At 42.3% G+C, this 15,456-nt stretch overlaps 1 protein-coding gene across 6 annotated transcripts in view; it reads left to right on the forward strand.

The window, feature by feature from the left end:
• RALGAPA2 (Ral GTPase activating protein catalytic subunit alpha 2) overlaps positions 1 to 15,456 on the forward strand; it is a 323,453-nt gene that overhangs the window by 191,214 nt on the left and 116,783 nt on the right. For 5 of the 6 annotated variants that reach the window (XM_023217753.2, XM_023217754.2, XM_023217752.1 and 2 more), the window contains 3 exons: positions 6,942 to 7,713; positions 8,879 to 8,950; positions 14,693 to 14,816. In XM_023217753.2, coding sequence (XP_023073521.1) covers positions 6,942 to 7,713; positions 8,879 to 8,950; positions 14,693 to 14,816 — 968 coding nt within the window. Of the gene's footprint in view, positions 1 to 6,941; positions 7,714 to 8,878; positions 8,951 to 14,692; positions 14,817 to 15,053; positions 15,260 to 15,456 lie in introns of those variants that run through there. The other variant, XM_023217757.1, reaches the window with a different exon arrangement.

Consider the following 15,456-nt stretch of genomic DNA (forward strand, 5'->3'; position numbering starts at 1 on the left):
ATATGCAAGATGTTACTCTGAGATGTAGGGTATTTGAGGTCTCTCTGTATTATTGCTTACAACTGCATGTGAATCTGCAGTTGTCTCAACACTAAAAATTAGAAGAAGGCTGAGCCTGGTGGCTCCCACCTGTAATCCTGTCACTTTGGGAGGCCAGGGAGAGCAGATCACTTGAGCACAGGACCAGTTGAATCTGTGAGGTCACGACTGCTGTGATCAGTGCCACTGCACTCTAACTTGAGCGACAGAGTGAGACCCTATCTAAAAAAAAAAAAAAATTGAAAGAGATGTAGGTGTGAAGTGTTAGATCATCCATGAAAATTTTATGGACTTCACAAGTTAAAAACCTAGGCCCTAGACTAGAATCGTATAGGCAAAAACATCCTTAAGGACAGCAGAGTGCGGGAATGTCAGCAGGAAAGCAAAGTCAGGGAAGTGGAAAAAGGACCAAGAAAGAGTCTTTTCTATCAAGTCAAGGAAGAAGCACGTAAGAAGTTGAGAAAGGTCAGTAGTGCTAGTTGCTTCAGAAAGCTTAGGGAAGGTGAGAATGAAACAGGGGCTGTTTTATTTCCCAACTAGGTGTTTGGTGGTAGGTTTTGCCAGAGCACTTTCACCAGAGTGGTGGGTCAAGCCAGATAACATGAGCAGGTGACCTGTGCAGTGACAATCATATCCCTGAGTCAGACTCCTTTTGTGAGGCCCTTGGTGGAAGGAGGAAGGACATAGCAGGCAGTGGCCAGGTGAGAGAGGACCAAGGTCCAGCTTTGGGCCTTGGAATGGGAGTCAGGGGTATGCTTGCAGCACTACAGAGTCTGGAGCAAGGTTCGAGCTGACAGGAAGGGAAAGGCAAGATGAGGATGAAAAAGACAGGACGGTGGGTAACAGTCATGAGCAAGGGCTTAAAATCTAGCAGTCCTGATTTTAGCTCCATTTTGTAGATGAGCAAACTGAGGTTAAGGGATATTCGCAGGGGTGTGTACAAGTCAGAAGTAAAGGTGGAATTTGAACCTAAGATTTCATGACCAAGTTCCTAAAATACATTATTGACTCTCAGATTTTTGATGTGGAGTGGACTTAACACTCTTGTTTTGAGTTGTGTTGGAGGTGATTGATACATGTTTCATTTTCACATTGTTCTCTTGATTTGTTCTCCATTTATTTATTTGTTTATTTCTGGAGCTCCACTGTCTGTTAACTGCCATGTCTGCTTTACTTTTCCCCCCACAATGATAAATTATTTTTATTAAGTAATTGAAACAACTCTTAATCTATTTGTTTTGTTATTCCCTACTGTAAGTTCATATGTCTTATAATAAAATTAATTTACTTTTTCCTAAAGTCATCAATTTATACTCATCCCACATGAGTATATCCCTAAAACATGGCTATCCCTAAAATAGGTTCACCATTTATTATGAGTTGTCACTTAAAAATAGCAGAAGATAAATAGGTTATTGAAAAAGGAAAAACCTAAAAATACACATTTAAATTCTGGCACCATTTTTCTTTCAATGTACAATTCTCTTTTACCTGAATATTTGTTCTCCAGAAAATGTCAGGAGCTAATGCAAACATTCCCAAGATAGTTCTAAAGTACTAAAAATAATTGTTTAAACTTCTGTGACAAAGGAGTTTTTACAATTCACTGACATATTAACTAAGCAAATAGGCAAGATGCTTAAAAATATATTGGTATGCACATCCTTGCTAAGTGGATGCATCATATAGAAAGTGAAAAGGAAAAATGAAGGTGATAGTGTAGGTATTCTAGGTTAAGCAAGAAAGAGCTCAAATTTGAGGGTATTTTCTTTCACTGAATGTCATACTTCATCATCCATAACAAAACTATCTCTGGTCAGGTGGCCGGGCATGGTGGCTCACGTCTGTAATCCCAGCACTTTGGGAGGCCGAGGCAGATGGATCACGAGGTCAGGAGATCCAGACCATCCTGGCTAACATGGTGAAACCTTATCTCTACTAAAAATACAAAAAACTAGCTGGGCGTTGTGGCAGGTACCTGTAGTCCCAGCTACTTGGGAGGCTGAGGCAGGATAATTGCTTGAACCTGGGAGGCGGAGGTTGCAATGAGCCGAGATCGTGCCACTGCACTCCAGCCTGGCAACAGAGCAAGACTCCATCTCGGGGGAAAAAAAAAATTCTTTATGTTGGTTTTCACCTTTTTCTGGTATCTTGTTGAGTAGCTTAATAATCAACCTTCTAAATTCTTTATCTGGTATTTCAAAGATTTCTTCTTGGTTTGGATCCATTGCTGGGAAGCTAGTGTGATCTTTTGAACCTTGTTTTATCATATTACCTGTATTTTCTGGTTCCTTCTCATTTGTGTAGACTGTTTCTTCAGATTGTTCTTGAATTTATTCTTGATTTGACTGTATTTGTTTTTAAATTTCTTTTTCCCCTCCTCTTAAATATGTGACTTTAATGTTTATAGTTTATTATAGCCTAATTTGATTTTGCTGCTTTTAGGGGTGAATATTCTATATGAGTTTTTTGGTTATAGAGAGTCTTTGTATGCTAACTTTCTCAGATGCTGATTGTAGTAGTTACGTACTCGGGGTGTGGGCAATTTCATTGTCTCCTGTGGAATTGGAATGGCAAGTATCTCTTGAAGCTTTTCTCATTTCCCCATGGTATGCACTTTTTAATTTAATTTTTCCCCAGTATTTTATTGACTCTCTTGATGATCCAGGCTTCAGGCCAGTAGGGGAAGTATCTCTAGATAGAAACCAGTTGCAGCTAAAACAGGTGGTTGGATACAATACACAGTGGTGGACTGAGGCCCCAGCCTTGATTAATGGGGCTAGGGGATCTCTCAGTTAGATGCACTGAGTTTTATCAGGGTGAAGAGTGGGAACTAACTCAGCTTTCCTGTCAGGCCAGCAAGAAAGTTACCCACCTCCCAGCCTCACTCCTGTCCTAATGTTTCGGCTCTTCACATCAGACAGGCACCTCTTTTCATCTGTAGGGATGAGGGATGTTGATGTTCCATATGGAAAGGAATTATGATTCTGCCTCTTTTGCAAGCCTAAACTTGGAGAGTACGTCTGTGAGGATGCAGTCACCATGAATTGTTCCAGGAGGGCTATCTATAGGTGCATTCATGCTGAGTTCCCATGGAAGAAGTTCCAGTTGTGTCTATGGTGGTTGACAAAGTGGAGAACAAGGACCCCTTCTCCACAAGCCTTCACGAGCATGCAGGCTGCCTTCCTGTTGGGGTAGAGGTTCAGACTTTCCCTGTTGCACCCGGCACTGCAGTTGTGTCTCTGCTGCAGGAGACTTCCCACCAGCAGAAAGATGTAGGACTCAAGCCCTGCTGTCCAAATTCTTTTGTCACTTGGGGGTGTTCACTTGATGTGGTGCTGTCCCCCTTCCCCTAGAAATAGGAGTTCTTGATAGCCAGACTACAGTGATTGCTATTGCTTTTCTGGGTCTGGCCACCCAGTGGGGTTGCCACACTCCAGGCTGGTGCTGGGAAATGTCTGCAAATGATCATCTGGTGATGTGACCTTTCTTCAAGTCTCCCAGCAGTGGGTACTCCAGCTGTGATAGAGGTGGCAGGGGAGTGACGTAGACTCTGTGAGATTCCTTGGTTATAGATATGCTTAGTGTGCTGGCTTTCTTGAATGCTGGTTTTAATTGTGGTTAACTTTCACTTGGACAGGCTCAGGACCTCTGGTGGCTAGAGTATTATGGGCATTGGTGATAGCTAAGGTCATTTAGCCATTTTCTCCTTCCTGGGCACAGTGTTATTCCACCTGTAGATGCTGTAGTGGGCTGCATCAGTTTGTTCCAGCCACGACGTGGTGCTTGCAAGAGAGCACCAGCTGCAGTACTAGCTGTGGGATTTAAGCTAGCCCTAAATTGCCTAGGGGAAATAATCTGGTTTCTGAGGCAATGGGCAGGGCTGTAAAGCTCCTACAAGTTTATGTCCTTTGTGTTAAGCTACCTAAGCTACCAGGGTGGGTGCAGGAATATATACTAACAGGTGGGGATAGGGTTGAGCAGGTCTGTGCTCTGACTCTCCTTGAGTGGGGCCAGCCATGGTTCCTTTGAGGGTCGGGGGTGGTTCTCAGGCAGTGGGGTAGTGCTCCAGAGGTAGTATAACTGCCTGTGCTGCACAGAAGAGTTCACAATGGGAGTGGAGTGTAGCAGGCAGCAGTAAGCCTTGCCCAGCTCCCATGCAGTTGGCAAGGCCGATCTCACTCCCTCAGTGTTCTTACTAGCAGCACCAGGTTTGGATCCAGGCAGTCGGCACACAGAACCCAGATCTGTCCCAGTTCATAAGCTTTCCCACCTGGCTTTCTGGCCATGCCCCTCCTATCTGCCCATGATGCAGATCTGTCTGCAATGCACTTCCCTGCCCCCCACCCCCACCCCCACCCCTGCCCGTTCTGGGCAAAGGAGTTCATCCCTGCTCGAGATTATATCACAAAATTCAGTTAGGAGCATCTTTGACCCTGCAACCCCTTTCTGAGCTAGTTGACTGGCTTCCCCAAGAACCCCTGTGAGATATATTCAGGTATGGCTTCCCTCGGTTCATGCTGGAGACTGGGAATGCCTGCAAGGCATTTCCTGCTGCTACTTCTACTTTTATGTTTCTCATCACTCCCTTAAGCAGTTCCAGCTCTGGGTAGGGTTAAGACCTTCTCCCATGACCTGGATTTTCAGATTCCCGTGTGGGGATGTGTATTCTGAAGGTAGTTTCTCCCACTCACACTCTGAGGATTTATAGTTTTTCACCTGTCTCTTGGAGGAGACTTCAGCCTTCTGCTTCTTTCAAAAGGTCTGTGGATTCTTGCAGTTTTCCTGTTGAGTTCCTGTATTGCTCCTTGGAAAAAAGTTCACAATGCAAATCTCTACACACTATTCTGTTCTTCCCAGTGAGAGAGGCACACTAACACTGCCTCCAATCTGCCGTCTTCTGGATTTGCTTCTATAGCCCTATGCACTTCTGTCGGCAGGTTTTATATTGGGCTGTGCAATTTGACCTATAAGCCAGTAGATGGTGTTTATGGGTAAAAGCTGGCTGTGGGCGATGTGGCCAGATATATACTTGATCCTTGTTTACCAGGAGAAGCTCTCTATTGCCTCAGGCAATGGGGTGATCCATGGAGTGCACAGTGGTCTGAGCTCCCTGCTTAGCCCTGGGTGGGCAGGGGGCAAGATGGATTGAGCCAGACTGGACAGGCTTATTTACAGCTCCCCTGGTGTTGGGCACAAGTAGCAGTGCTGAGGGAGAATCCAGTGGGTGGCCATCAAGTGCCCAGTGATGTGCCTAGGCATGGAGCTGGGAAATCTCCTTGGCTTCCAGTTCTCTGCACAGGCAGAGGGGCACCTGAGCTCCTGATTAGGAGAGTGGGTTTGGGTGCTCCAGGTATCTCTGTAAGTCTGCCTGGGCTTGGAGTGCAAAGGGCTCTGCTATACTACAATCTCTGCACCAGAAAGGTGGGTTGGCTCAGGCTGGTAACCCAGATGAGCAGGCACTTCAACTACCTGGAGATATGCCTGGGCATGGGCAGAGAGGACCCCACTTCACCATGGTCTCTGCACAGGAAGGGCAAGCTGGCTCAGTCTGCTGATTCAGGTGAGTGGGTGCTCTGAATGCTTGGAGATCTGCCTGGGCATGGAGTGGAGTGGGCTCCACTGTACCATACAGGAAGGGTGGGGCAGCTCAGGCCGCCAATCTGGGCAAGGAAGTGTGCCGAATACCTGGAGATCTGTCTTGGTGTGGAGTGGAGAGGGTTCCCCTGCACCAGGATCTCAGCAGAGGAGGGATGGAGAGAGTCAGGCTGCTGAACCAGGCAAGCAGGAGCTCTCAGTGCCTAGAGACCTTCCTGAGCATGCAGCAGAGAGGGTCTCCCTGCTCCAGGATCTCTACAGAAAAGGTGAAGCAGCTCACACTACCAGTCCAGGTGAGCAGGCGCTTTGAGTGCCTGAAGATCTGCTTGGGTGCGGAGTGCAAAGGGCCCTATTGCACCACAATCTATGTCCAGGAAGGGAAGCATGGCTCAGGCTGCTGGTCCAGGCAAGCAGGTGCTCTGAATGCCTGGAGATCTGCCTAGGCACGGAGTGGAGAGGGCCCTACTGTACCATGATGTGTACACAGGAAGGTTGGGGCAGCTCAGGCTGCCAGTCTAGGAAAGCGTTTGCCCTTACTGCCTGGAGTCCTGCCTGGGAGTGAAATAGAGAGGGCCCTGCTGCACCATGATCTCAGGGGAGCAGTCTGGTGCACTCAGCAATGACACATGCAGACTGATTCTATGTTGCCAAGCTGGCCCTGGCTGCAAGTCTCGTTGCTCAGGAGAAACTTTAGCTGTAGCAGCTCTCTCCTCCCACCCCAAGCCTGCAGTTGAGAGGAGCACAATTCCAGTGCCTACTGCTGGGGCACTTTCCGCAATTCTGGCTGTGGAAGTCCCTACCCCACTCCAGAGCAAGTGCTCCAGTCTCTCAGTTGCGGATCTAGGAAATGCCTGCAGCTTTTTCTAGTGTCTTTTCCTCTCAGCACCTCCAAGCCTGTCCCCAAGATAGCTCTGGGGCTTGGGAGAAACATCATTCTCTGCCTTGGCCTGGGTTGCTTGGTTCCCCAGTGGAAAGGTAAATTACAGAGGGAGACTCTTTCTCAGGTACTGGGGCTTCACTCACATCAGCTGGATGCCATCACAGGGGCTGTTTGCCTGCATTGTCCTCCCTGAGATCAGGAACATCCTTCATGATTCCAGTGAATTCCCATTTTCCTTCTTGAATTAAAGCTCAGAGAGATGATCTTTTTGCACTATGTTGCCATTTCGAAGTAGCTGAGGCACACTAAAAACTGGTAATATACCATATTGGAACTGCCCGCTGCCCCCCCCCCCCCAAAAAGGAGTTGAGTTTTAATCTTCATTCACCACTGACTCTTTATGTTTCTTTACTGCTGTTTACAGAGAAGAAAAGAAGAAGTTTGGAGTTGATCCCCTTGACTGCTCGAATGGTGATGGCCCACCTGGTGAACCACCTGGGGCACTACCCCCTCAGTGGGGGCCCTGCCATACTGCACAGCCTTGTCAGCGAGAACCACGACAATGCCCATGTGGAAGGCTCTGAGCTGTCCTCTGAGGTGTTCAGAAGCCCAAACCTGCAGCTGTTTGTATTTAACGATAGCACCCTCATCTCCTACCTTCAGACACCCACAGAAGGACTGGCAGGAGGATCACCAGTGGGCTGTCTCTCTGATGTGAGAGTAATTGTGAGGGATATCTCAGGGAAGTACTCTTGGGATGGTAAGGTTTTATATGGACCTTTGGAAGGCTGCTTAGCACCCAATGGAAGAAATCCTTCATTTCTGATTTCCAGCTGGCATCATGACACATTTGGACCTCAGAAAGACTCTTCTCAAGTTGAGGAGGGGGATGATGTTCTTGACAAATTACTTGAAAACATTGGCCATACAAGTCCTGAATGCCTTTTACCATCACAGCTAAATCTAAATGAACCTTCCCTACCCCCATGTGGCATGAACTATGACCAAGAGAAGGAAATTATCGAGGTCATTTTGCGCCAAAATGCTCAGGAGGATGAGTATATCCAGAGTCGTAACTTCGATTCTGCAATGAAAGTCACCAGCCAAGGGCAGCCCTCCCCAGTGGAGCCCCGAGGACCCTTTTATTTCTGCAGGTTATTGCTTGATGACTTGGGAATGAATTCTTGGGACAGAAGGTAACAATCCACGCTAGACCTCCAGTTATTTTATTATTTTCATATACTTGTATTTTTTATCAGTTTGTGGTTGGGGAAGAAGAAAAGATTGGAGAAGACAAAAGAGTGGAGATTTTTCTTTATTTTAACATTTGCAGCTTATTTTCTGCTACTAAATTAAAGCTAGAAATGAAATTATGCTGTACTGGTGTGCAGACTGAATTCCAAACATGTTGGATATTTTAAAGGATATCAAACATTGTGCCGGGCGGGGTGGTAGGGCAGTGGTGGTTGTTGTTGTTTGTTTGTTTTTTGTTTTTTTAGACAGAGTCTTCCTCTTTTGCCCGGGCTGGAGTGCTGTGGTGATGTCTTGGCTCACTGCAACCTCCGCCTCCCAGGTTCAAGCAATTCTTCTGCCTCAGTCTCCTGAGTAGCTGGGATTACAGGCGCCTGCCACCATGCCCGGCTAATTTTTTGTATTTTTAGTAGAGATGGGGTTTCACTATGTTGGCCAGGCTGGTCTCGAACTCCTGACCTCATGAGTTACCCGCCTTGGCCTCCCAAACTGTTGGGATTATAAGCGTGAGCCACTGCACCTGGCTGAGAGTGTGTGTTTTAATTATTCTTTTGTCCATTATTGTTTCTGCCTTCATGCAGGAAGCAAATGAACTACAAAGGTGAATAAGCCACAGTCTAACCTTAGGTCTGATATGGGAGATAGACCTAATACAACTCTGATAAAGGGTAGAATGACCCAGGAGTTCATGAGTAATGATTAAATCCAATGGGAAGTACAGAGCAATGGAGAAGACTTTGTGGAAAGGGGCGGATTTGAGCTGCACCCTGATAGTGGAGTGGAGTTTTTAAGAATAGAGGTGGGGAAAAGGGATTCACAGCAGAGCTGACACTGGAAACAGACACAGTCACACAGTCACATGCATATAAGTCACAACACTCACCAAAGAGCCATCTGTGTCACTGGGTAGTAATGGGATGCCGGTGGAATTTTTATACCTTTGCATGTCTTAAGGAGAATGAAGTTCATTCTGTAGGTTTCTATCACAAATCTTTTGTGAGTGAGGTGGTAGAGGATGGGTGATAGGTATTTTTATTAAATTACTGAGTGAAAAGCAGCAAAATGGTTCTGTAATCACATGGTTTTTCTTCCATCCTTTTTTCTTTATAGGAAGAATTTTCATCTGTTGAAGAAAAATTCAAAATTACTGAGAGAGCTAAAAAATTTGGACTCCCGCCAGTGGTATGTGAAAGTATATCAAATCACTTTTTTCCTGTTTGTCTCTGGGTATTCTTGGATAACAGATACAACTGCAGGAATGAATACACTTACTGAGACATCCAAGGGTAGTTCTGTAACCTAGCATCTGGTGACATTTGCGCATGCCATACCTTTGGTGTTTTTTACCATAAGGAATAAACTTTCATGCTTGGTACACTAAAAAGAGGTCACCACTCCCACCTAATCTGTACTTTTGATTGTCTTTCTTTGTGGCTGCCAGTAGAAATTTATTCTCATTTGATCTCTGCAACCACCTCCTTATGATGAAGAAAAAGTTTACCTAGGTTAAACAGCCCATGGTTGCTCATACCATATTATCTAAAGCCAAGTGAGTCTGACTTCAAAATCCATGCTGTGTACCAAGGTGCTAACATTCTGTACTTGTGGCTTCATAGTGTTGGAAAGGTTAAAACTAGTGTGTTGTAATTAATAACTCTCTGTTAATAAGCCTCATTCTCCAAAGCTGGCCAGACTCTCAGATCCACCCCTGTTCTATACTGTCTCAGAAGCGTTTCTATAGATGAGCTCACAACCATGAAAAGTGTTTGATTTGGGGAATGTGTGTTTCCAAAATCATCTAAGTCAAGAATAAGTATAGTACTTGGTACATAACTTGGTACTTGTTTCAAAGTTTTGAAGAGAATAAGCTGCCTCCTTAATCTTTAGTTTTTAAAAAAACCTCTTAAAAAAAAAAAAAAAAACAACTTCATTCCCCTTTTATTCCGTTTAGGAATATTCTAATATTCTCTCAGCTCTCAAATTAAAAATTCAGGTTGTTTTCCTCAAGTTTATTTTTCAGCTCTTCACACTATATTTTATTCATTACATTTTTCTTACTACTCGTTAACTCATACATTTTTAAATCCGTTTTGAGCTGTATGTTTTTAAAGGGTGGTGCAGTTGCTGTCTGAGAAGTAAGAAGGAAGAAAGGAAATAACAGAGTCCTGCTTTATCTTGACCAAAGTCATATCCTAGAATTTCAGAAAATTACTAGAGCTTTTTATTCCATTCATTAAATCCTTCATTCATCCACTCTCATGCTTCTCTTCTAAGTCGTGAGCTTCTCCTGCTTGCAGGAGTGATGAGTTATAGCCTGCTGAATGAATATTTTCACCATCATGTATGTTTCAGTGGCTTTGTGATGGTGTTATTGTTTATTTTAAAGTTTTGGTCAAAACTCAAAGTGACACATGCTTAAATTTTATTGTCAAGCAAACTCTTGGTTCATGTCAGTATTATTTGCATATCACCTTCACAGCTGTGTTTCTTCTTTGGTGTTTTGAATTCTTGAATTGGATGTAAACCCAACGAACAAAGTCCAGTTGGAATTTTCTTTTAAACACTTGGAAGATTATATTTCAGAAAGGTCCTTTGGTAATGTCACTAAGGACTGAGTAGATAAAATATTATTAAACTTACAGCTGTATATTGTTTCCATCCTTCAGAAGCATGTGTTATTAAGATGGATTTGTTTGTGTTGACCATTTTATGGGAATCAGAAGGGCGTAAGTTTTCTTTTCTTTTTTTCTTTTCTCTTCTTCACCCTTCTGCTTTCCCACCTGTCTCCCAGGTCACTCAGGACTTCTTGTTGCATCTCATATCTACACACATGTTGAGGCATGAACTGTTTCGTGTATGTTTCCAATTCTTGGGAATGTGACAGGATGGCTGTTCCAAACCTGATTCCCTCTGCAGAAGGGGATATGAGGGCCTTTTTCCCTAGGTGGCCTTACTCTTCTCTGGAGAGTGATACATATTTCAGTATCAAGAAATATACAGACATTTTTATAAAAACACAGAATTAAAATATTCATTTGTAATTTTACCTGGATAAAGGAGCCATTCTCTGTCCAGAAGCCTGCAGCTCCATTGCCATTTTAAATGTCTTTATTTCCTGACTTATCAGGTGAAACAGTAAAAGATTTGAATTTGAATAATTTTTTAAAGTCATTAGAAATGAAAAACCTGAAGCTGCCATTTCTCACCTTGCCCTTCACTGTATTTCATTTCCTGATTGTTCTTGTGATTCCTTTTCTCTAGAGGAACATAGATCAACTTTTCTATGGAAATTCTGTAAGGGATTTATTCTGAAGAACTCAGGGATTCACCATCCTCTCCCTCCTTCCTTCGGTATTAAATAAGCAGTCATTTGGGTTCCACACTCAGCTTTTTAAGCATATGCTGAATTATTCCAGGCTTCTTAGTATTAAGTGAATACTTGGTTTCATGTAATTGCGGTCAATTTGTTGAGTGTTAATGCACTTTAGTTGCATGAGGTGCAATTGAATTAGCTCCCTGGGGTACAGTTGCAGCGAAATACAGCTTTGAATAGCTGAGTGGCAGTCCCCTCCCTGCGCCTTGATCAACCTTCACTTAAAACCCCAACTCCTGGATTTAGTGTCTTCCTGACATCAAATGGGTATCAACTTATTTTAAGGTGAAGGGTGTTTTGAAGATTCTTTTTGAAGAAACTAGAAATAAGTCTGGTACTCCTCAGCTTTGAGAAATCTAGACTGCCCTGTATTTTGGTCAGGTAGCAGGTAAGAAAATACCTTGTCTGTCAACTTTCATTTAGAACATTTCTGTTTAATTCTGTTATCAATTTATCTCACTGCTCTTGATGCATAGTTCCTTCTTAACATGTTCGTTGGAAAAGTTGAGGCTATCTTGCAGCTATGGTCTAGATTGTCAATGCTATGATGAATGTACATACAAATCACAGTGGGCTTCCCTTTTAGATATAAATGCCTTCTTGCCACTGCATGGGGAGGTGGATGTTAAAATCATGCTTTCCTTTGGCTTTTTCATGTGACAGCACAAGGAAACTGAGCTATTCTGGTCTATTCCTAATAAGAAACAACAGTGCATTCTAATGAGGAAGGGGAGATTGAGATTGTTAATTTCATGTATGTGTGTTTCTGAATTACCTGCTCCTTCATACATTGGTGTGCTTCTTACGGATGTGAAGTGCTGTTGATGTTGCTAATTACCATTTCAAAAGCATGGTTCTAATAAGGCCAGACACAGCTTCTGCATCCTAGCAGGCTCTCTGTGTACTAACATTTTGGAGAACGTGAAATTTGATGAATGTTTACAACTAAAGGTCATCTTTCCTCACACTCACATTGGTCAGCCCCATCATTCAGGCTTAGCTCTCTTGTGCTCCCACATTGAGTTAATGAGGGCTCAAGGACTTAGGAACAGCTGCAATGGAAAAAGCTTAGATTTTTAAGGAGAATAAACTGAAACATTGTAGATAAACCTGAGGTTGTTTTTATGTATGTAAAGTCTATAAAACAAAGAAAAATTAAATGCTGAGGATTTTTTACATATGTAGAGAGACCTACAGATAGAAAATTGAATAACTATACTTCTCCACTTTTGTTGAAAGAGGCAGTCTTTTAGGTCATAGGTTATGGTTTCTGTTATTATCCAAGTGCTCAAATTTTTGTAGCACTTGAAATAGTCTAGTCAGATTCTACGCCATTGGTGTCCCCTGCCTGTTGCTCAGGGCAGTGAATGGTGTGGCACTTTCAGGGCTTCCTGCTGCATGAGGACAAGCTTTCTAAATTTATTTTAAGGACATATTAAAGATATTCGGGCTGGGCATGTTGCTCAAGCCTATAAAGCCAGCACTTTGGGAGGCCAAGGTGGGTGGATCACCTGAGATCAGGAGTTCAAGACCAGCCTGGCCAACATGGTGAAACCCTGTCTCTACTAAAAATAATAATAAAAAATTAGCAAGGTGTGGTGGTGTGTGATGCCACACACCGGTAGTCCCAACTACTGGGACAGCTGAGGCACAAGAATCACGTGAACACAGGAGGCGGAGGTTGCAGTGAGCTGAGATCACACCACTGCACTCCAGCCTGGGTGATGAAGTGAGACTGTCTCAAAAAAAAGATACTGTGAAAAGATTAAAAACATTAAAGATTATCTTTAAGATGTATTAAAGATTACGTGAAAGTGTCTTTTAAAATGGAACAACCTAAATGAGGATTTGGGCTATGACATATTAATATAATGGAATGTTGTTACAATCATTAAACGTCTGTTGTAGAAGCACATGATATAAAAGTCTTCACACTAAAAAATGGTTGAAATGGTGAATTTTGTGATATGTATATTTTACCACAATAAAAAAAAAGTGTTCACAGATATTTTAAGTGAAAAAATCTGTTGTAAAGCAGAATGTAGTAGCTTCTCATATGTGCATGCAAAAGTGTATCCTAAAATAGTGTAATGGCTATGTTCTTTGCTTATTATCTGTTGAAATTGCTAGTGGTTTTTATTCTTCTCTTTTCTTTCTGTATTTTCTAATTCTTCTTCCAAATATGTTTATTACATATAACCTAGGGGGGAAGTGAATAAGCTATCTTAGTAAAAGGAGAGAACTCTCTTCCTCCAGTTATTTGTGTAACTTTTTAATTGAGAGTCAATTAGTTCTGATTATGAAGTAGAGAAATAATGCACACAGAAGGAAATCTTAGAGAATTTGTTAAAATATGGAGCTCAGTTCCACTAATATGATATCTAATCAAATTACAATGTTGAAATATTAAACAATTTGACAGAACAAATATTTCTGTATTTAAGAACTTTACAGTTATTCCTATGAGATTTATCAGAATGTAGTGCAAAAAAAGGAGAAAAGTGGAACCACTCTGGAAGTGGACATCGAAACTTTAAAAAAACCATAACTCTTGGATGATTGGGCTAGGGAATGAATGATTTGTAATTAAAGCTCTATTTGAATAAGAACAGTGTTTTCATCCCTAAACTATCACCAAATGCTTGGTACAGCCCCAGGTATTTTGTCGCTTTACTCCAGGGTATAATTTGTAGAAATTTATTATTAATGCATTCAAATGTATCACCTATATATCTGCTCAGTAACAGAGATTTAACTGAACACCTACTGTATACAAAGCAGTATGCTAGATGTACAAAAGAGAAAATGGCAAGGCTTCTTTTTTCAAAGTGCACATCACTTTTGCTTGATTTAATACCAGAGTATCCCAGATCTATCTTGGAACAAGCAGATGGAGGGTTTTGGCTAAAAGGGGTTCCCCTGACTAGCTGTCCACCTTGTCAGGCACCCTCAGAATAGTCAGAGCCCAGGAGTTAGTAAACCCCTTCATGAAGAAAATACCCAAGTGTGTTCTGCTTGGAAGGATATCCTTTTTCTCATAAAACCGTGGCATATTTTATAGTTCCAATCACAGAGCCACCCAGTAGCCTAAAGTGTGAGTTAGATACGGACAGTCACATAGATCTATTCACAATTTATATCTATTTGAAATACTTTAAAAGATTATTTTTTACCAAAAACAGAGAACTTACCAAATGGTGTGCCCCAACCTGCTGGTCAGTGTATCTTGTATCTGAGGGTATGGTCTCAGGAAGCAGATGGCCTTGCCGCAGTTCCCATCCCCTGCTTGCTGGGTGTGCTTTTTGTTTCACTTTCTGTGCCTCCTTTCAACCACCTGTGCTAGGGAGGTGATAATAATACTCATCTCTTTAGCACATTTGTGAAGAATAAATGAGATCATGTGTCAGACCATCTCAGAACACTGACTGACCCCTAGCAGGTTCTCAGTAAATGTAAGCTCAGTGGTAGAAGTCATGCTGGTGGTATTAAGAGTAGTGAAGTAAAATTTTATGTATAAGAATTCTAACTCCTTTAAATTTAAAAATTTATAGCCGTGAGACACACAAAATCGCAGTGTTTTACATTGCTGAAGGTCAAGAAGACAAGTGTTCAATCCTCTCTAACGAAAGAGGAAGCCAGGCATATGAAGACTTTGTTGCTGGACTTGGATGGGAGGTAATGCATTTCATTCAGTAGGTGTTTATTGACCAGCACTATTTAAAGATGTGTCCAAACTAGACATTGTATAAGTTTTTACATGTGCTTCTGCATTCAGATATAGCATAGGTAGAGTTCTGGAATTGAAGAATTTATTGGATTTGACATCTATTAGTTGCTTGTCAGTATTTAATACGTGAACTTTTGTTTTCCTTTAACTTTCCTCTTAATATTTTTTCATTTGCTTTTTATCAGAACTGAATAGTCAGATGGGCTGTCCCAGCCATAGACAGTTTGTAGTAAGAGAAGACAAATGTGGGCAGAGAAGCAATGGCTTTGGCCACAGTATGGAGATTGAAGAAGAAGTCAATGACTTGATGGGTGAAAAGATGAAGAAAGAGTTGGATGAAGTCAAAAGTTGCAATGAAAATATAATATAATAGCCATGGTGGTTTAGCTATCAACCTATTTCCCTAAGGTAGATCTCAGGATGATTGATGTTGGAAAAGTTTATTTTTTTTCTTTATTAAATGGTACTCTGACATACAGACATATATACATTTATACACACGCACACACACACACACACACACACCTTTCCCCCCAAAACATAAACCTAAACAAAAAAATTCCTAGCATCTGAAAGACTTAGTAGTAG

This window comes from Piliocolobus tephrosceles, chromosome 20 (genome assembly GCF_002776525.5).
Source record: "Piliocolobus tephrosceles isolate RC106 chromosome 20, ASM277652v3, whole genome shotgun sequence".
Taxonomy (NCBI): domain Eukaryota; kingdom Metazoa; phylum Chordata; class Mammalia; order Primates; family Cercopithecidae; genus Piliocolobus; species Piliocolobus tephrosceles.